This window comes from Lepidochelys kempii, chromosome 3 (assembly GCF_965140265.1).
Source record: "Lepidochelys kempii isolate rLepKem1 chromosome 3, rLepKem1.hap2, whole genome shotgun sequence".
NCBI lineage: Eukaryota > Metazoa > Chordata > Testudines > Cheloniidae > Lepidochelys > Lepidochelys kempii.
The window spans coordinates 49699002-49721756 of record NC_133258.1 but is presented as its reverse complement, the minus strand read 5'-3'; the positions used below and the strand labels follow the sequence as shown (position 1 = coordinate 49721756).

Below are 22755 nucleotides of genomic sequence, written 5' to 3'. Positions count from 1 at the left end.
ATTTTTGAATGATCTCAGAATGGAGGGAGGGGAAATCCTGTGACCACTTCTGATCAGCTCTTGTCCCTGCTTTCATTGAAGTAAATGACAGTTTGCTATTCAACAGAGCTGGCCTGAGATTAACGTGTATCTCAAAGGGTGGCTGAGATGTACATACATGCACGCTAAATATTTGTACACTAAACTCCTTAAGAGCATTAGAATTTAACCTAGTATGCAAAGAACCTGAGAGCCACCTACAGTTTTGCATGAGGTCCAGTAGGAGCCCTGAACTATCTAACTGTATATTTACCTGCTCTTTTCCCTCCCATTCCCAAGAACATCTACTTAACTTGTTTACACTATTATGGCTCTATGCAGTCTTCCCCACAGCCTCCTAGAGAGCTACAGCTGTGAAATTGGCTGCTGGGCTCAGAAAGTCATCTGGAAAGCTTTCTATTCTGGCAAACCTTCCTAACGCTCCCTGTAGGATTTCTGGCTGCTGTACCCTCTCTCCACATAGCGGTCCTTTAATACCTTCAAAACCCCAGTGATATATTTGGGCAATGAGTTTCACAGGTTAATTAGGTGGTGTGAAAAGGGTTATTTCTTTTTATCAATTTTGTTATCACCTTCTATAATTCTGTGACTTAGTACTTCAAATACTCTGTAGGCTGATGTGGCCTCCTGCAAATAAATCCTCATCCTCTAGGACTGGGTGAATACTGCAAACAATTTTAAATGAATTCAAACAAACTCACTCCAGCTGTGTCCAAACCTCTTTTGTAATCCATTTTACAGCTATTCCAGCAAATTGTTTTACTGTCAGGCATGTTCACTAAAATAGCTAGTTTTCAGTGACTACTGAGGAGTATTTATGGAAAGTGACTTTTTAATTCAAAATTGTGAGTATATATACAGGAAAGTTGGTTCCATACTCATTCACTTACAGAACAGACACATTTTATGTAATGGTATGTTGTATTATTGGTTGGTACAGATTACTAAGCAAACTAAACTAAACAAACTGCATTTGAACAAGCTATAAAGAATTACTGCAGGAATAATTAAAAGCCACTATAGAAAGACACTCTCGGTCTGCTTTTGTAAGTAATTTTGTGGCTAAAATGAATGATTTCCCTTGAAATGTAATTCAGCTGACTTCATAGGTTTTGAATTAGGCACTAAAATGGCCTAATAACTATGGACACTTGTGACAGGAATTAGGAAAGATCACTGAGAAACCTGCATTTTCTGTATATTCTAAGGCATTGGAACATGCACAAATAGCCTCTATTTTGGTGTCATTTTGTTTAATGCCTTATTTGAGTTAACATTTCTCAGACAGTTGAGCTCTAATGTGCTACTTGTCATACTGATTTTTAAATTTCAAAGCATCTTCACTTAAGTCATCATGCCTCTCTCTGGTTTCTCCAGACGAGGACATCATCAACATAAGTGGTCATCCAGTTCCTCTAATGTGTCTGCTTCCTTCTTGTGGAATACTTTTTCTGGGACTATAGGTACCATAAGGAACAGTATCCAGGGCCTTATATAGAGGCATATATTGTGTCTAAAAGGTTGACGTTTCAGTTCCAACATTTTCTATTTATTTATTCCAGAGTTGGGAGTTGAAAGTACGCTGGTTATCAAATTCCTTTTATAATTAAGTATATTCTCAGAGATTCCTTTATTTTTCTACTGCCACCTTTGACTGCACCCAGCCAGGTGGTTCACTAGCTGACTTTACTTGCCTTTTAGTTTTTGAGCATTTAGGGTTTACATTTCCAAGCTTTTCTCCACCACCATAGTGTCTAGAAACATTCTTTTAAAAAGAATTAAAGCTGAGGTTTTCACACACTAACATGACTCCAAGATCAGGGTCTTTAAGAAGAAAAATTAAATATTACTAACTATTGTTATTTTGTCACAAGTCTCACAATATACAGGAAGATATGTGGAGAAATAGAAATACAGGGAGGATAATGGCAAGAAAGGAAAGAAACATGGAATGAATAATAGGGAAAGATGTGATCCCAGAAATTAAAATGCTAGGTGATAGACCAAGAGCTCTCTTCAAAAAAGAATTTGTGTGTCACATTTTTTCCATTCCTGAATTTCATTTGATGAATCATCACTGGCTCTGATGTCAATCTGCCTTTCCTCCCTGAAACTGAACTAACTTTAAAAGACCTCAAAATTTGGGCACTCTCTCTAATTAAGTCCCTAATCAGCTCCAAAAAAGGCCTGTCCTAATATTTGTTTGAAAGAGAGAACACAAGGGGGAAGATAAAGAAGATAAAGAAGGAGTACAAGCGAAACTGGGGTGTGGAGATGGAAGACTGGGGAGTGGAAGGAAAAATGTAGCTACAAGTTACACACAAGCAATCTGGATCTTTATGATTATGGCCTTGGCTACACTTGCAAGTTAGAGCGCATTAAATCAGCCCCGGGCACCCTAACTCCTGAGGTGTCCATACTGGCAAGGCAGGTAGAGTGCCTGGACTCTGCAGCTGGAGCATTCCTGGTAATCCACCTCTACGAGAAGCATAAAGCTTGCTGCGCCCCGGCTGAAACGCCCGGGTGTCAGTGTGGACAACATGTTGCTTTACTGTGCTGTGAATGGCCTCTAGAAATGTTCCATAATTTGGGGGAGGGATAGCTCAGTGGTTGGAGCATTGGCCTGCTAAACCCAGGGTTGTGAGTTCAATCCTTGAGGGGGCCATTTAGGGATCTGGGGCAAAAATTGGGGACTGGTCCTGCTTTGAGCAGGGGGTTGGACTAGATGACCTCCTGAGGTCCCTTCCAACCCTGATATTTTATGAATCCCTTGAAGTCAAGTGACCACTCTTTGTCATTGTTTTGAACTCAGCTGCAGGTAACCTGATACCCCTTTTCAAATCTCCGTTTCTGACAGCCGACATGCTTATTTGCTCCGGGACAAAGCAAACCATTACTGTGAAATGCTTCTGCTGCAGAGGCAGGTGTGTGTGTGTGTGTGTGTGTGTGTGTGTGACGTGGGGGTGGGGGCTGATGTTGTGGTTTCTCCCTTCCCTCTGCCACAACTGAACTTACAAGACTGCATGCTGACACACTCTCTGTGCCCCAAAACACAGTCTCTCCCCCCAAATACACACAACGCACGGCCTTTCACACTCCATCCACCCCATCCCTCCCCCGCCCCAATTTGAAAAGCACGCTGTAGCCACTTGCACACTGGGATACCTACCACAATGCACTGCGTTGCAAGAGCTGCTAATGTGGCCACGTCATTGCTCTTGCAGCTGACAGTGTGAACACACTGCAGCATTTTCCCTGCTGCGATCTCCAAAGGCTGGTTTAACTCCTAGCGCTCTACATCTGCAAGTGTAGCCATGCCCTAAGGCCCATGGCGAGAGGAGAGGAAAATGTATAGGAGTGAGAAGAAGGGGGAAAACAAAGAATGGAGGGAAAGCAAAATGGGTGGGAGTTGGAAATGATAAATGTAACCTCGGGGGAACACCCTACACCCCCATGTTCATCCTTATAATATGACTGTGTGGTATCTAATGCAAAGTTTGTCATGTTGGGTGACTTCGGAAGGCTCATGATGTACTGAGCATTGTTGTTATAGTAATGTTATAGGTTTTAATTTCACGTATATAGTTATGAGGCTGAAAATGTGTCCTCATGGCTTAAAGCAAGCCCAGGCAAGAACTCTCCAAGAGCAGGGGGCAGTTCACACCTCATCAGGGCTTGCTGAGGACAAACCCAGCCCAGCCTCACAAGAACAAAGGACACTGGCCTAGGCAGCAACAAAGGACTCTCGACTGAGTCACTCCACTTCCTTTGGTCAGTTTGGGACTGTGGTGATGTAATGCTCACCTGACTCTGAAGGGGGTGTGAGGGGGGCAAAGCCAAGAAGGAAGAAAGAACATGATAAAAGGGAGAGATGTTTGCCATGCTCTTCCTGTCTCTACCACCTCCATCTACAAACATCACCACCAAGCGACTAAAGCGCTGATCAAAAGGGAGTGCCTGGCTGAAGAGCAACTAGCCAGCCTGTGGTGAGAAGCATCTAAGTTTGTACAGGCACTGAAAGTGTTAAGATCAGCTTAGAATGTGTTTTGCTTTTATTTCATTTGACCAAATCTGAATTATGCTTTGTCTTATAATCACTTAAAATCTTTCTTTATTCTACCTGAAGCCATGAGTTTGTTTTGAAGCATGTCAGAGACTCCCCTTGGGATAACAAGCCTGGTACACATCAATTTCTTTGTTAAATTGATAAACTCATATAAGCTTGCAGCGTCCAGCGGGCATAATTGGACACTGCAAGATGGAGGTTCCTAGGGTTGTGTCTGCGACTGGAGATATTGGCTAGTATCATTTGGTTGCACAATCCAAGGAGCAGCTTACATGCCAGAGGCTGTGCATGAACAGCCCAGGAGTGGGGGTTCTCACAGCAGAGCAGGGTAAGGCTGGCTCCCAGAGTCAAGGATTGGAATGAGCTAGCAGATCACCAGTCCGGATAACACCAGGGGAACATCACAAAAAAAAAAATCACATAAGGATTAGGAAAAGAAAGAGAGGTGAACAGTGGAATGGGGTTTCATTATTATTATTACTAATGGTTGTGCATTTCATTTTGTTAGCATCTTGTTGCTTATCTCCTAGTGGAACTTAATTGGTTCAACTTTGGAAAGTGATGGTGGGTCAAATTTTACCCTCAGTTGCATCTATGCCCATCTACTTCTCAGAAAGAAATATTTCTTCAGTGTTTCTTTCCTACTGCCACTCGGAAGTAAAAATAAAAATAACTCTAGCTAATCAATTGGGTTGAAAAATGAGAGATGAAAAATAGGGTACAGAGTGTTTGATGGGGAATTGCCTGCCAGAGGGCAACTTTAAACTTCCTTGTGTTAAGTCAAATTCTATCCTCTCCTTACTATACCTTCCAGCAAGTAGAAAAGAAGGGGAATATTTTTATCCCTGTTATTTGTAGTACAGCAGAATTCAGCTATTAGAGACACCACAGTGACAACTGAATAATTTCACTTTAACTATGTCACAAAACAGAATGGGCTTTTTCACATTACAGAACAGTAAAGGAAAAAAAATCAAATGAAAATAAATATCAAACTTCATAAACTCTTTGTTCCAACTTACATTATATTAAACGCAAAGAGAAACAGTTGACATTTTACATGAGGTAGTCAGGAAAGAATGTTCTTTAGTGCTCTTGTGAGTGTGTAAGATTTTGGATGCTGAGCTTAAAAAAAATCAAGCTTAAAAAATGGAGGCACCCAAAATTAGTTCCTGATCCTGCAAACACTTACATATGTGCTTATATTTACTACTGTGAGTAACTCAATTGCTGTCAATGCAACAATTCACAATAGTAAAGTTAAGCATGTTCATTTTAGTTTTCAGGACTGGGATCTGGTGGATACTTATGAACATTTAGAATAAAGCCTTGGCTTTATTGCAAAGTTAACTCAAGATATAACTTGAGTGTTACCCCAACCTGACTCCCATCCACACAGAAAAATCTCTAGCTCAAGCGGTGGTGCTTTAAACTTGAGCTGGGGCCGCTGAAGATCAAGTGCTGCTGACACTTGAGCTATTATTTGCTGTACGGACACATCCCCCCACAACTTTCCAAAATTCCCCCTGGGGCCTCTGTTGTGTCTACCTATTTATCCCTAGTTCTGTAAAGTCAACTCCAGGCAGTATAAATAACCTGCTTTGGTATTTGGACCCTACCTTAGTACACAACTTTCTGTAACTGTAACATCTGTATAGTGCTCCTGTTGCACTTATTCAAATCATATGACATCCAGAAAAGTAAATCAGCATGCTTCTACTTGGACTGAGGCAGACATCAAAGTTATTGAGAACATGTAGTATGAGGCCAGAAAGACATATGTATTTGAGTGCAAGACTAATCATTGAATCTCCAGTAAGTCAGATGAAGAGATCCACCAAACTGGACCTTAGTGCCAGCAGAAGTTAAAATTCCTGAAGAATCCATACTGCCAGGCAAAGAACCACAACACCCAGCCCAGAACTCCCCTTTTCTATCAGGAGCTGCACTGGGTGCTCAGCAGTGCCCAAAGCAGGGAGACCATGTACCCTGGGCACTTGACGTGTCTAGGATTCAAGGGGTGGAGGCAACCAAGTACTGAGGATTCAGAGGAGGAGCTGAAACTAGGGCTGTCCACAGCAATCTTGACTAAGGCAGAGCAGACACTCATCATTTTGTGATACAGCCAGTCCAATCCGTTTGGGGAGGAGATGGAGGAACAGACCAGAAGGACAACCATTGCCTCAGATGGGTAAGAGAATAACTCAACATTGTTGATATGGTCAGGGAGATAGACAACAAAAAAGGCCACCACCGCCTGTTACAGTCGTGCAGTGTACTGTATGCGGGAGGGTAGAAGTTTTATGCAATACAAGACAAGCAAGGCCAGCAAACACAGGGACAAGCATAGTTACACCGGGCATACATAGCAGCGTGCTTTTTCTCAAACTGGCATTAGCATTTTTAAGGGCAGCCCAAACTTCAGAAAATAACACTGGCTTAGGGAATAGGTCTGTTTCCTGGCTTCTGGAATATCAAGTTCCAGAGTACTTGCAAAGTGTGTCAGAAATATGGGTCCAACATCCAGCTGCCCCTGCTGGACCACTAAGGGGAAATACAGGTGCAGTTGCCCTGAACTGTGACACCATGCAAGAGGTATGTCGAGCAGTGGTAGCAAGGCTGAAACTGAAGAGGCAACAATCAAACATGAGCATGTGTACTGAGAGGAAAGAGAGGGGAGGGAAAAGAATGAGCACCCTCAGCCTTCCGGCCTTCTAGCTGTTGCCTTTCTTGGGTGGAGATCTGAATCTCTCTCCCTGGTGACCAGTGTATTTCAAGGCTGAAGAGTTCCCTGCCTTCACTGTATTATTCCCAGAAAAAGACAGTCTGCCTAAGCAGGCCTATTTTGCTTCTCCCCTCAGAGATGGTACACAATGTAATGTTATGTTACCACCTGGTTCCTTCTGAGCAAGCATATTTTACTCCAAAGACATATTAAAAATAATAAAAGAACCTACTTGCATCCTAATAAGTTTACCAGAGATCACTCACCTTGCATCCTCCATCTCCACAAGGGCTCTGATCCGTGTCAGTTCTTCCAATGGAATCTGTGGTGGTTTTAAGCTACTGGAAAATGAACTAGGTCTAAATTGGTCTAAATGTTAGTCCACCCTTCATAATGATGCAGAAGTACTTCTCATGTAGCAGGAACTCCAAACGGTCTATCAGGTTTCTTAGCAGAGAAAATTTTTCATCCTTCCACTTTTTGTAGCTCAGTTGTCCGCTTGTCACAGGTTGAGTGGTCATTTAAGGGTAGCTGGGCTCAGACACATTTGTGTTGGATTAACTACTCTCTCCTACCCCAGCTGGTCCTGATCAGCTGGGTGATTTCTTTGAAAGGACTACGAAAACTCAGTTTGAGGGAGCAAGCTAGGTTCCTCTGGGAGACACCTGAAGTAGGGGCTGGAAGATTCTAGGGAAGCAGCCTGAGACTCAGGGAAACTGAACCAGAGAGACTGAAAGGCAGCCCAGAATGGCTGGGACTATGAGGGGACTCCAGGGAAAGAGCATGAGAGGCAGTGTTCTGCCCCAGAGTGCAGGCACTTACAGGGAGTCCAGAGGTGGGCTGAAGAGGAGAATACTTTTGGGTTGTTTGGACTTCTGTTACCCTGAAAAGAGACTGAATTTTGAGAGTGACTCAGCTGGAGAGATGAGCTATATGAAGCTCTCGGGGAGAGAGAAAGAAAAATTGGGGGAGGAAGAAACTGAGGCAGGAAGCACATGCAACGCCACACTTGACCAGCTGGCAATACTATGCCTTGAGAAAGCCCTCCAGTCATTAATCTGCCCATCAGTCACCCCAGACAACAGAACAATTCAATGACACAGGGGGATGGTTTTCTCCCAGAGGCTTGGGAAAAAAAAGTGTTCTCTCTTCCACGCAGGGATCTCAAGCAAGTTCACATCTTCCAGTGCCACCACAGGCTAACCCTATCACCAGTACCATTCTGCTGTTGCTTGACACACCCAAGCCCTCAAACTGCTTTTTTAAATTAAAAAGTTTAAATACAGATTTTCTCATTGCGAAGTTGGGGAGGATCCTGAGGACCAAGCAGCTTCCAGGCAGAGAAACGCAGAATGAATGCCCAGGAGAAAACCCTTGTCACTTTTCCCAGCCTGTGATGCAGAAAGTTAAAGAGGAAAAACTTTTATCCCCTCCAGACAGAAAAATATACTATTCTCAATGCAAGCGAGGGAGGACAACACCAGGATCCAAAACCTTGGATGGAGAAGGAATAAATGTTGATGAAGATGCATGGGGATTTCATCAAGAGATCTGACCACCTCTTCAATCTGCAGAGAGGTGTCGGAATGGGATTGGAAGAATCAGGCTGTAGATGACAGCATGTTGGAGAGGATGGTTGTGCATTGCATCTCCCACTGCCATGCCGTAAGTGGCAGGACCACCAGCAACAGCAAGAAGAGCACCAGCTGTAGAGGGGCCTGTTTGAGCATGTGCTGGGACTTGTGGCCAGCAGGTTCCAGAACAACCAAAGTCTGACTGCAGCACCAGCAATTGTCCAAATCCTGTTCCCAGTTCAGGCCCAGTTCCAGCCTCCCCTCCATGCCACGATGTCCTGAAGTTGATGATCTCTAGGTGGGAGGTTACCCAGCCCATGAATGGAACTGCACATCATCATCTATACCCTAGCAAAAAAAACATCCTTCCCATCAAGCTGAAGCAGTCCCTGGTACCTTGTGTTTTTAAGTGGCTGTCATTATTCACAGAGAGATTAATTAACTGGGACCCAGGCACAGGCACTGACTCCATGGGTGCTCTGGGGCTGGAGCACCCACAGGAAAAAGTGGTGGGTGCTGAGCATCCACTGGCAGCCCCCCATCAGCACCTCCCCCTCCTCTCAGCACCTCCTGCCCACTGGTGGGCCCCACAGATAAGCACCTCCACCTCCCTCCCACCGCCAAGCGCATGCTGTGGATCAGCTGTTTTGCAGCATCAGGAGGCACTGGGGGGAGGAAAGAGGGCACAGTGTGCTCAGGGGAGGGGAAGGGGCAGGGCAGGGGTGCAAAGAAGCAGGGTAGGGGTGGGGCCTTGGGGCAAAGGGGTGGAGTGGTATGGGACCAAGGCAAAATGGGTCAGGGGGAGGAGCACACCCCGGCTGATTAGAAACACGGCATCTATGGACCCAGGGACCTCTGGGTGCAAGCTCGCAGAGAGGTGCATAAGTGCACAAACTCTGGATCTTTCCACTGAGGAGGCAAGAAGACAGTTCGACTTATCTCATGAACAGAAGATCCCAGTCAAGCCTGGCTGGCCGGATTTGGGGTGAGGTTTTGCTCTATATAACGGCAGTGAATTGGTGGTTAAGTTTAGGCTCTAGTATGCATGTTAAGTTTTTATTTTATATTTAGCCCTTTGTTTTCAATATTTCTGCTTGCTATAGTTTGAATCTCTGTTGTGCATTAAATAAACTTATACTTGCTTTCTCTATAAACAAAGTGACTCACACACTCCCAAACAGCAATCCCTTCCACACAACAGTCCACGTCTCCTGTCCGGGAGCATATGAGCCACTTGCACACACTAGTATGACCAGGGACAGCTGCCTGTGAGCTTGGTGCCAGCCCCAATGGGCAGGGCTGGGGACAGTACAACCATGTCAGAGGAGCCTTGGCTGGGTGCTGGCTCCTGTGAGCAGTGGCCTGACATGCTGCTGCTTTTGCCCCATGGTTCAGCCCTGCAGATATCCATTTTGTATCCACAAATATAAATTTTATATCCACGCAAGGCTCCACAGACAAGGCTCCCTCAAGCTAAGGACAGGTAGTAGCAAGGTGCCTCACAACCCTGCATACCCCTGGGAAGCATCACAGTAATGGCAGTTGTTTAAACATTTATTAACCTATAGGATTTTTTCTTGTTTTGTGGACTCATATTATTAGGAACTCTGATTTAACAGATTAAACCTTGAAATTGAATTGTAAAATATTCAGAGAAAACATCAAAAAGCCTCAAAGTTTTGTTCACTACCCTTGCTAAAAAGCAAGCGGATATCTGCTAAAATCCAACCTTAGCTGTAAATCTCTCAACCACACATACAACAGTAAATACTTTTTGAAAAAATAGCAATTACTGAACAGCACAAAGAAGAAACATATCATCCAGCACTGAATCAGCTCCATAGGAAATGTGTAAATAAAGATCTTTGGTGGGCAGATGTAACAAGCAGCATAAAAGATAAACACAAAATGGAGAGAACTCTTGAGGCAACATTGTGGATATATCAAAACTAAGATGATTTAAAGTATTTAAGAGTTTGGTTTTTTTTTAAAATCACAATACCTGCATCAAACACAGTATCATCTTCTAAGGCCCGCACAGCAATTTCTACAGCCTTCATTGAACTTCCTCCCATTTCCAACACTGCAAAGCCACTCTTAACTGCATTTTTCACTCCCAGGATGCTTCTTTCAGCAAACTCATCTGGTATTGCCCAAGCTCCACCATGGACTACAAGAACAGGATTTGTGCCCATCTTAACCAGATTGCCAAAGATGAGGTATCTGTTGAAACAAACAGGTCCTTTTCATGTTAATGTTAATATTGCACATCAGAACAACATTCAGGAACATTAAGAAATTAATCTTTTAGGCCTCAAATCCTACTTTGTATGTGTTGGCACATGCGTAGAGTTCCAACCTGGTGGGTCTAGTTACAGGATCAGGCCCATAGTTTCTGAATAGTTCCTTGCATTATAAGTATCAAAGATTAATGTTTATCTCCCCATCCCCCCGCTTCTTCTGTTTTTACACAATAAATAGATTTTACAGGAAGCTCTGAGTAAGCAAACCCCTGTGTATATATAAAGCCTGCTGCAGTTTCCACGATATGCATCTGAGGAAGTGAGCTGTAGCTCACGAAAGCTTATGCTCTAATAAATTGGTTAGTCTCTAAGGTGCCACAAGTCCTCCTTTTCTTTTTGCGAATACAGACTAACACGGCTGTTACTCTGAAACCTTTTATTTGTGTGTATCTCCTTAGAGGATTGAGGCTGACACAATTATTAACATATTAAACTATCTTTCAGAGATCAAACCTCAATTGACAGGCAAATTTGGAGCAATTTTGCACCAAAATTGGAGCAAGAGTGCCTTTGAAATTCAAATAAAAAGTTTCACATCATTTTAATGTAAAAAAGGGTTTTTTTTCAAATTACATAGAAAAACAAAATCTGAGACACAAAATGTCATGTGAAATATGTCACCAGGATTCAACAAATGTAATTCTAATACAATTTTTTTAAAATGCTATGTTATTGGAAGCAATACCTCTAGGTAAGAATACCTAACACTTTCCATTTTAAGCTCCTATTCTCAGTGGAACTTTTCCATAATTTAACCTTTCAGACCTACAGTTTCCATCTTTGCTCTCTGCTTCATGTTGAATTCTTTTGGAAGCTTCAGTGAAGACAGTTCAGGTATTTCTAGTAAGAAGGTTAAAGGGAAATAAGTAGTTTTCCCAACATTAAGTAGTTTCCTAAACATTTATTTGAAGAGCTCTATTACCTCCAGGCTTTGGAATAGAAACATGAAATTTGGATGGGGATCAAAGTGGTGCCATATGTTATCCCCATGGAAATCCACACAGTTTTGGTTGAGTTGTAAACCTCTAAAAATTACTGTTTCACATACACAGTCAAACTTAACTCTAGCATTCCTAACTTTTGAGGACTGGTCCTTGCAAGCCTAACATTCTTGTAACATAATTGTCTAGCAGCCAGGTGAGGAAGGAGTAGAGACTAGCTAGCACAGCTGCTGTCTGTTAAAACTACTAGACAATTGAAACATTCCCAACCACATAGCAACATTAAGTACACTAGAGAGACAGTTTGTTTTAGGAGCCTATATACCTTAGTGGGATCACATGGTTGGGCCTTCACATGTGAATTGGCTGAACCCTGGTTGAATGGTCTATCACAAGAACTGGAGTAATTGGCTCTGATGATTTATTACACTTGCTGGCACAGGGATGAGTCATCAGGCTTAGGCAGGCTCAGGGGTAATTCCATGATGACACATCAGAGTGTTTTAGAGCACTTAGAAGAGTCCAGTTTTAAATAGAAAGCTGGTCTTAACTCTAAACTGTAACAGAGCTGGCACTCCACTATAATTTAAGCCAGGGGTCTCAAACACATGGCACACAGGCCGTATGCAGCCCAGGGAGTTATTTCCTGCAGCCCACCATAGGCACCAACTGCACCAGCAGCCAAGCTCCCCTCCCGTCCCAAGCGCACCACGTCCCTGCTCCTCCGTCTACCTCCCAGCACTTCCCGCTGCCAAACAGCTGTTTGGCAGTGCTTTGGACTATCCGGGGAGGAGCGGGATGCGGCGTGCTCAGGGGAGGAGGCAGAGAAGAGGCGGGGCTGGTGCGGGGATTTGGGGAAGGGGTTGGAATAGGGGCAGGGAGGGGGTGAAGTGGGGGTGGAACGAGGCGGGGCAGAGGCAGGGCCTCATGGAAGGGGTGGAATTGGGGGCAGGGCCTGGGGCAGAGGGCGGGGGCTTTAACCAAACTAATTCTAAAAGTAAACGCATTTGTATCATTTGAGTGAGGTGCATTACTGAGTGTTTATATTTTATTAAAACCCCTCTTCACGTTACAGATTTTAAAAAGTTAATACGTTGACTTTTAATAGCATACTATATTACTCTTCACTTTTTTCATTTTTGACTATACTTTTGTATCATTGTATGAAAAGGTTTCAGTGATGTGGCCCTCGGGCCATTGTACTAGTCCTCATGTGGCCCTCATGGTGAGTTGAGTTTCAGATTCAGTTTCAGTTTGGCACCAAGACCACTTAGAGATTAATGAGTCTGCTTTACAGCCTTAGCTAAGGGCCACGTGGCTTTTAGCTCAGGCAGTAGAGCAGGGATCGGCAACCTTTCGTCCGCGACCCGCCAGGATAAGCCCCCGGCAGGCCGGGCCAGTTTGTTTACCTGCCACATCCGCAGGTTCAGTTGATCGCAGCTCCCACTGGTCGCGGTTCACCATTCCAGGTCAATGGGGGCTGCAGGAAGCGCTGGCCAGCACATCCCTCGGCCCCAGCACTTCCCACATCCCCCATTTGCCTGGAGTGGCAAACTGCGGACAGTGGGAGCCGTGATCGGCCGAATCTGCGGATGCGGCAAGTAAACAAACTGGCCTGGCCCGCCAGGTGGCTTACCCTGGCAGGCTGTGTGCCAGAGGTTGCCAATCCCTGCAGTAGAGGCTCATGCATTTAGCTCCAGAGGTCCCAGGTTGGATCCCACCTGACAAAGACCAGGGTCTGTCAGTGTTACATAAGCAAATGCTTAACTTCAAGCATGTGAGTAGTTCAACCCATGATGAAAATTCATCATGTAATTAAATGCTTTACTGAATCAGGGCCTTTGTTAGGATACTATGAAAAGTTTTCCTTATTTTCATTACTTCCAAGTCAAAGCATACTGAAGAAAATTATCATTCCTCTACAGAAATGCTACTTCTTATAACTAAAGCAGTTTCAATATAGCAATCTGAGTGAACAAAACCAAAGTCAGGACTTGTTTTTCCTCTTACAAAAGTTTTGCATTTAAATTGTGGAGTTTTATATTTTTAAGGCGTATGTGGGCTATATACAGCACAATAATTTAGTATCTTTATAAAATTCACAACATATGGCTAAAATGCTTTACAGAAAGAATCAAGCAACTCTGCTTCTCAGGAGCTTGCAATCTATTATGTACATAACACTAAACAGTATGTGCTATTCGCAGTATGGAAAACTAAATATGACATGGCACAGAGACATGATATTAGGCACAGAGAAGTAAGGCTTCAGGAAGTGCTAAGAGATTGCTTGTTTTCCCATTGAACACATTATGCGTGAAATGCTGGCCCCATTGAAGTAAACTGCAAAAATCCCATTCACTTTAATGGGAAAGGATTTCATCTCTATGTTGCTGTTTGTAATTATGATGCTGTATGTTTTGGACAGGAATGTGGGTTATTGTGGGAGAGGCTGAGGAAATAAGAAAAAAAATAAGCTTGTGTAGCATACAGGATTAGGGACATTATTCCACGAAGGGTATAGCTACACTGCAATTAAAAATAAGCTGTTGGCCCATGCCAGCCGACTCGGGCGCCCAGGGATCCTGCTAAGGGTTTAATTGCAGTGTAGGCATTCAGGTTTTGAACTGCAGCCCAAGCTCTGGGACCCTCGCACTTCACAGAGGCAAGCCTGAACGTATAAACCACAATTAATCAGTCTCTTAGCCCAAACCCTGAGAGCCTGAATCAACTGGCAGAGGCCAGTTCAGCATTTTAATTGCAGTATAGACATATCCTTAGAAGCGTGGAAGGAAGAGTGAAGCAGGATGGGCAAGAAGGGAATGTAGTTAGCAGGGGTGCATGGCTCAAGCAGGAAAGTGCTAGAAGACTCATGACAGTAGGTAGGGGCACAGATGTGTAATCGCAGAGCTATGTGCTTCTCCATTAGTTTAATACTGACTCCTGCTTTGAAAAATTGTAACCGTTTCCCTTTTGTTGTCTCCTATGGGTTACTAACTCTTGAAGGCTGGCACTGCAATTTAAGTGATCCAATCTAGGTCTACTAGAAGCATTCTTATTAGGGCTTCCGCTCACAACCCAACTTTGGAGGGAAACCCCCATTTCCTTAAAGAGAAAAGTGAAAATTCCTAAACAATACAAATTTCAGAACCCCACTTTCTTGGATCTAATCCCAGGTCATAAATTCCAGAGGGCAGGTTGTATTCTGAGTTGTACTCCTGGAGAGAACACAATTTTGATTTGATAGTCTGAATGAAGGATTGTACATTCAATGGTGAATACCTGAATATGTAATTATTAGAATGTACATTTATACAGAATTTTGTGCACTATATAATTCAAAGCATGTGACAACTGACAAAGCAGTGGTCACAACAGTATGTTTACTAGAATGCTGGTCCTTTTCTGATGTGTTTTATCCCTTATCATACTTTTATGATGGATCAGAAGGGTCCCATTAGGTGTCGTGATTTTCCTACTGGGTCGCAGCCAAATGTTTCAAAGTTTGCATAATCTGTGAGGTTAAATAGACCAGAAAATCCAAAACTCCAGACAAAATGAAATGTATATTACATAAACAGTCTTCCTATATATTCAAATTACATACAAAAACTATGTTAAAAGAACATTACGGTTACAAAGTCAAGCATTCAAAAGTTAGGAAATGCTAGGGTTAAGGCAATCTTAATTTTCCCCTCCTTTCTGTAAATGCATCATGATAAAGCCTTTATTACATGATCACATACTATTTTTTCCATAGGACTTCATTCAACATACAGGACACATAATGGTCTGGGAATGAATTAAAGTGGTGTTGTTTCAACCTGAACGGTTGAAGTTTGGCAGAAATATAAGAAATTGAAAACAGACGTTTATAATGTGAAGTATTGGAAAATCTTAAATGTAGGTAGCACTACCAGTTCTACCTAGAATAAACTCTCAGGAGTTGCATAGGCAGAAATTGGAAAGGCAGACAAATCAGTTTGTAAAGTGTCTTTTTCATTTTGCAGACCTTTCCCCATCTCCATCTCTTTCCCCTTCCCTTGCACCCCCTTGCTGTCCCTCTCCATGTCACTCTCCCCATTTATCTGCATATCAGTAACCCTGCACTTGGTTTGTTTAACATCCCATTCACCCGCTCTGTAATTTTCAAGCACAAAACTTATTCCTTAACCATTTCTCCTCAGATATGGGAAAGCAATTATTTAACTGAACACTAGATAGGTTTCACTAGGAAGACATAAGTTTAGACCTTTGTGTATAAAATGTTTCAAAGCAACCAAAAGTTCTGAACAGTTTAAAATAAATTGAACTTGCTATGCTATCCTAGAAGTCCATGGATTCTAGCTGAATGTTAAAAGGACAGCATAGAATGAGATATAATCAGTTCAAAAATATGAGTTAAAAGTTTCTGCACATTGTAATAGTGGGAGGAGCACCCAATCCTGTTTTGGAGAGGAGCCCAGCAGACAGGTGCTGGGAATCATCTAACCTAACTAGGCAAAATCAGGTGATGATATCAATTAGGGGTTTAGAGGAGAACATTCCCCTTGAAATACAACAGAGCACTATGAAGTGGATCCACCTAGGGTGAGTAGAGATTCTGACTGGGAAGCTACAGAAGGCTGAGGAGCACAATCTAGTTTGAGAATGAGATTGTTATTTTATATTGTCTCTCTACTGTTTCTTTCTGGGATAATAAACAGAGCCCTGGAACAGGGGCTATGAACAGATTTGGGTATGGCTAATTATGTAGAGTCCACCCTTCTACCCAGGTGTTACACTTGTTATCAATCACTTGACAGTACTTGTGAGTTTACAATGACAATTTCCTGGTTTTAAAATGTGTGGTCTCACATTGCTGTGTGAAAACCACAAACAAATGGGGGAAGTGGACTAAACCCCAATCCTGCAGGTTATAACAGTAATAATTACTTCAACTACAGTAAGTGAAGGTGCCTGCCCATGTAGATCAGCTGCAAACTGAATCTGCGGAGGAAGGAGTACAGGCTAAGTAGACACAAAGCACAGTCAAATTCCCAAAGAAATGGAGGAGGAAAACAGAAGAAAGTGGGTTTTTTTCCCCTGACCTTGCTTTTCGTTATAGTAATAGTTGGTGTTATTTATACTGTCAGTAGATAAACTATTATTTCTGATTTTTTTTTAAAGTTAAATATGTTCTCAGCTGATGATGGCAGCAGGTGCACAGCTAGTAGTGAAGGGATTCTTATGACTGCAGTTGGTATGTTAAAGCTTTAAATTGCCCCTAAATATTTGGCTCATAGTTTCAAAGAGTTTACAGCACTCTACATGTTACTTGCATTTTGAAAATACTTCTCAGCTTAAATTACTTTTCTTTATTTTGCGGTTGAGCAAAGTTTCCATCTATAGGCCTTTGAACTGATGGAAAATTAACAAGGCATAATATAATTTGTGTGTGGCTAGCTATTACAGTTCTTCCACTATCTTCCCACTAACTTGCAAAAATGCATTATTCTAACCTGTCCTATTCTTCTGTATACTCCTATAGGGGAGAGAAAGGGAGAGAGAGCCTGGAGCACTGGGCCTGGTATAAGATCTGAGGCCTGAACCATATTAAAGCCATGTATTAAAGCAGATGTTTACAAGGTTCACTGTTTGATACATGAACTTGGCAAGGGCACTGCTAGTGTTGCTCGAACACAGGCGCTCCTAAGAAGCAACAGACACTGGGCACGCGTGTGAACACACTTCAGAAGATTAACGAAGGTACGTCCTGACCTAACACCAGATAAGAGGGTTTGATGGAAGTGATGACTAGGGATGTTTTGCCCGAGACACCTGGAGCAAGATACAAGGGGAGGTAACAAGCAGATGTCATGAAATACAAAAGGTGGTATGTAAGTTGTTTGTCTCAGTCTATAAATGTTGGGGTACCTCATGACTGAGCCACTCCTTGCCATTAGATACTCGTGTATTAGCCTACCTGTAACCACCGATCCAAGGAATTGGGACTGTGCCTTGAGGGCAATAAACCTGGCCAAGAGCATTTGTCACTGAACAGTGCCATGGTCTTTCTTTCTGGGTAGTACTTATGACACTCTGCCCCAAAGAGACATTCTGCACCTTATATTCACCATGGTGATATTGATATGTTTTGTACAACATATGCCTTGTGAGGTATCATTCTAAAAGTTTTTGTATGTTGAACATTAATATCCTGTTAAGTTGTATGTGCTCTCATTGTATAGGAAGTTATAAATTTTTGCTATGTATGTGCTACTGAAACATGTGAGGCCGGGAACACGCACAAGCAGCCTTTCAGGTACAATAATAAAAAAGCCAAACAATGTTGACGGCCTGTTGAGGAGATACACACCCTCACAAGGATTACCCCAGGAACTGGGGACAACAGAAACCTCTCAGAGATAGCACTACACAATGGGAACTGTTTGACTCAAGTCACAGCAAAAGATCTTTCCAGCATGTTGGAACAAGATATAAAAGGGGGAAGTGACATCATGACAGGGCCTCACTCCCCTACAACACAACGTCTTAGGAACAAAGGCTGAACTGGGGAGGGTCCCAGGCAGGAAAGAAGGAAGCCCTGCCCATGTATGGATGCTTGATGGACTGTTTGTTCTATCTAACAGGGTGAAACACTGTTTGATTCAAATCCTATCTAGTTTATAAGACTTAGATTGGAATTTTGTTTATTTCTTAGGTAGCCATCTTTGATTGCTATCACTTATAATCACTATTACTTGAAATAACTTAAAATCTATCTTTCCATATTTAATAAACTTGTTTTATATTTATACCTAAAATAGTATGGTTTGCTTGAAGTGTGTGAGGAATCTGCTCAGGCACAGGGGTTGGGGCATTGTCCTCTCCACATAGAGGGAGGGGTGGACTAGGTAATACATTTATACTGCTCAGGATTTTGACCAGGGCAAGATGGTACAGCTCTGAGGTCCTAGGCTGTGGAACTGGGGAGAAGCCTTCATGTAACTGCAGCTGAGTGTGTCCCTGCTGGTGTAAAGGTTTGTGTGAGTGTAGGACTGGGAGAGGTCTGCAGCTCGTCAGGCACAGTATGAGAGGGAGCCCAGGCTGGTGAGACAGGGCTCAGCGGTACCCCAGTTCCAGGTTGCACGTTGGTGTGGGGAGCAGTCAGAGTACTATTGCGGTCTGTTGAACCAACTATCTGCACAGGGCTGGGACAGCATACTGAGAGAGCACACATACCCGTCAACTGATGACAACTCCCTCTTTCACCAAAGTCTCACTTTGTTCCTTGCTCCATCCTCCAAAAAAATCACCATTAATCAAAGTTGTGCAGTTACTTACCTTTGTACCCACATGCGCTTATAGCAAACTTTCTTCTTTCTAACCCCTTTTCTCCCAGTGTCAGTGCTTAAAGCTTTCCAGGTCACTGACCCAGAAAATAAAATTTCAAATAAGCAAGTTGGCTTGTGGAGGGGAACACACATTTAGTACAGCCTGAGGAAAAACCTGCTCCAATTGGTGGCTTTCCCCACTTGCCTATATTTTGGGGCAAGTGGGGAAAGCCTCCTGGGCTGCTGCGGAAAGCAGGTAGAGCTCTCTCCCCTCAGGCATTGACACTGTTTTATTCTATATAGGTCCTTATATCACATGCATCACTATAATATCTGAGCACCTTCAAGAAAGTCATTAAGCAACATGACTAACATCTGTTGTGTGTTTTGTTCTCTCCTCCCCCTGCGGGAGAGGATAAGTAGAGCATGTGCACTTTGTCTTGTTTTGGTAGATTGTTTTTTTTTAAAAATATCTGGTGTGTGTGTGTGTGTGAGAAGGTAAAGTCAAAGAACCGTGCCCCAAACTTGAGTTGGAACCAGTAGCACTCGGGTTTGTGATGACCATTAGTTCCACAGTCTGGGACCACCCCTGGATAAAGTTTTATCTCCTGCACAGCAGAGCTTTACTCTTAGTGTCCAGAGTTCCCTTGAGCCAGTGGAGGGGGGAAGAGCAGAGGAGCCATCCGGGTCCCTCGCCCTGGAGGAGAGGGGAAGTAGAAAGTGCCCAGGAGATCAGGGAAGCTCTGTTTTTCTCCTCCTTTCCTGTGAACAACAGAACAGCTCGTCTACTTTCTCAGAGTGTGGAGATGGATAGCAGGAGAGAGATCACTTGATCATTACCTGTTAGGTTCACTCCCTCTGGGGCACCTGGCATTGGTCACTGTTGGCAGACAGGATACTGGGCTGGATGGACCTTTGGTCTGACCCAGTATGACCATTCTTATGTTCTTATGCTTCTCCTAGCCTTCCCCACAATACCAGGTCCAAGAAGGGGGAGAGTGAAACCTGTTGTAATACCCTCCCCCTAGGCCTGGGAGAGGTGGATGTAGAATGTTAGGAGCTGTAAAAGGAGCAGAGGTTAAGGGAAAGGGCGGGCAGGGGGACAGAGTTGACAAGGGGGGGCTGGCAGAGCAGAAGTGACCTTAGGGCAGGGGGTGGGTGATAGACCCTCCACTCTTTTCACACGCCTTTAAGTATGGTTTCTTACACTCACTTGTCATGCCTGGTCTTAAACTGCACTGTAAGGTTTTCAGGAAAAACTACATTTATGTCTGTACAGCATGCAGTATAACAGGGCACCATCCTAATTATGACATCAATAATTTCGGCTCAATACACTTATGAACCATAGGCGCTGACTCTGTGGGTGCTCCGGGCCTGGAGCACCCATAGGCTGGAGCTCCGGAGCTGGAGCACCTGATGGGAAAAATTGGTGGGTGCTCTGCACCCACTGGCAGATCCCCGCTCCAGCTCACCTGCGCCTCTGTTCCACCTCTGCCTCCTCCCCGAGTGCGCCACGTGCCTGCTTTTTCCCCCTCCCTCCCAGCGTTTGCCACTGCGAAACAAGCACTGGGAGGGAATGGGGAAAAGGGGGAACGTGGCGCACTCAGGGGAGGAGGTGGGGCTGGGGCGGGGATTTGGGGAGGGGTCCAATAGGGACAGGGACGAGGCGGAGTTGGGGCTGGGACTCTGGGGGAAGAGGTTGGAATGGGGGCAGGGCGCAAGCACCCACGGGCGCCATAAGAAGTTGGCACCTGTGCATAAACAATCTGTTACATCATGTTGTAATGAACACTTACTTTGCACAGATTGACCTGACTTGAATTACCTGAAGTCCTATACAGCATAGTGGGAGGGGAGGAGGAAATACAAGGGAAAGGCCCAGGTCAGTTAACTCAGTTAATACTGCAGATGAGGGCTACCTCATAACACCCTTCCAAAAGCTGATCCCAGGTAGGTCTGAAGAGAGCTGCCCTCTGTGACTTACCTTGGGGTAGGAACCAGAGCACTCAAGCAGCAGATAGGGCAGTTGTTGCACAGCACTGCAGCAGCAGAGGCCCAAGAGAAGGCCGACTGTCTGCTGGGTCTGCTCAGGGGCACAGAATTAAAGGGTGACTGAGCGGAGAGGCTCAGTTATAAGCAGTTCCGCAGCTGCAGCAAAGAAGCAGTGGGCAGTGAGCCAACCAAAGCCGGGAAAGGTACGGATCTGGGAAAAAGGCTCAGAAAAGGAGTGGTGTATGTGAAAGGGAGGGGTGAGCAGCACAGCACAATAGGCAGCTACAGCCCTCAGCCACAGCTCAGAACAGCTTCCTCCTGCCAATTTCCAGGCCAAGACAGCCCTGTGTGAGCCACTCCTCCAGACCAGCCTTAAAGAGACAGAAGCTCACACAAGACTGCTACCACCAGGGATACTAGAAATCCACCTCACGTGAGGCTGGCATGGCAGAACACATATTGTATAGCTCACAAAAAGAATATAGGCCCTGAACTATTCTCTCAGGAGAGTGCACTACAGAATAGAACTATAGAATAGCACTGCTAAAAGGGCACAGGACCCCACTCAGGCAAGAAGGAATCCCTAGCAGAAGAGAAAGCTAACATTATTTCCTCCATGTCTATTTGTTTTCTTTTTCTTTAAATATAATCACCAAATAACTTTGATATACAAGCTAGAGGAACAGGATTGAGCTAACGTTATGGAAGAGACACATTCCTGATTATATAATACAAAATAGCAATACTCTTAAAAAGCACACTTACCTTCAAGTCACACAAACAGCTCTGCCTCATACAGTCCTTAGAAGACTCCTGAACACAATAAATGTGAGTAAAACGCAGCACAAATAAGTATTAATCCTAGACTTCCAAATCCAAAACTGAATGCCAGCCTTTGTCTGTGTATTTCCTAAGTATTATCAAAGCCTGGTAAATGTATAACTAAAACTCAGACAGTTAAAATGAAGTTTTCTGAGCTGTTCACCTCCCAAGTCAAGAGTCCTCAAAGAACTATTATGACATCAATTATTAACATTGCTTATTTCCAAATTGCTGCAAACTGCCTACTTGCAGGAATAGCAAATCTCTGCGGACCTTTAGAATGCCAGAATTCCTATAAATAAATGAAAATAGCAGTGCTATTTACTCTTAGTATTTTCAGGATAAGTTTAATTGCCCAGAGTTCTAAATTGGAGGAGAAAAGCAGGAGCCTCATCTACCTCCCCTAACTTGCTCCTGCCCGTTCCTTTACCCTTTCATTGCTACATCCACCATAAGGTTGCCAGTTTTGGTTGGGTATATTCCTGAATGTTTGGTCACATGACATAATCTTTCATTAAAGATTAATCTTTAATTCTTGGAGATTCCAAGAAAATCTTGGTGGGTTGGAAACCCTAATCCCCCAACAACCTCAAAATCCTCATGTGCTTCTTATGGCAGGCTCTACTCCTCTGCACTGCTGGTTCTTCACAGCTGATGTAGCGTGGATTGATTTAAATCAAAATTGCAATGATCTTGGGGTACATTAAATAACAAACCAGTGAATGGGAAAGGAATAAAATTTTAATAAAACAAGCTGGAGAGCATCTCTGGTGAACTGCTGCACAAAGCCCTGTGATGTTCCCAACCCTCCCCTCCAGGGCACATCTACAAATGCCCATGTTGATAATACTGTCCCTTATAAGGGAGTATCTAAAAATTATAATCTTCTACAAACATATTTCTACATCTTCCGTCTTAAAGAAAAACAAATTAACTCTTGTGTGTATGTGTGTATATATATATATATATAAATA

The 22755-nt window shown here is 43.6% G+C and overlaps 1 protein-coding gene across 9 annotated transcripts in view; it reads right to left on the bottom strand.

Moving 5' to 3' along the window:
• LOC140908681 (isoaspartyl peptidase/L-asparaginase-like) overlaps window positions 1-21833 on the bottom strand; it is a 240900-nt gene extending 219067 nt beyond the window's left edge. For 7 of the 9 annotated variants that reach the window (XR_012157954.1, XR_012157952.1, XR_012157953.1 and 4 more), the window contains exons 1-2: window positions 21725-21833; window positions 10407-10627 (exon numbers count right to left, since the gene is read on the bottom strand). Coding sequence is in view for 6 of the 9 variants with exons in the window: in XM_073336339.1 (XP_073192440.1) it covers window positions 10407-10599 (193 nt within the window). In the remaining 3 variants the exon portion in view is untranslated. Of the gene's footprint in view, window positions 1-10406; window positions 10628-20951; window positions 21245-21724 lie in introns of those variants that run through there. The other 2 variants (XM_073336337.1, XM_073336338.1) reach the window with 2 other exon arrangements.
• Window positions 21834-22755: the final 922 nt, after the last annotated feature.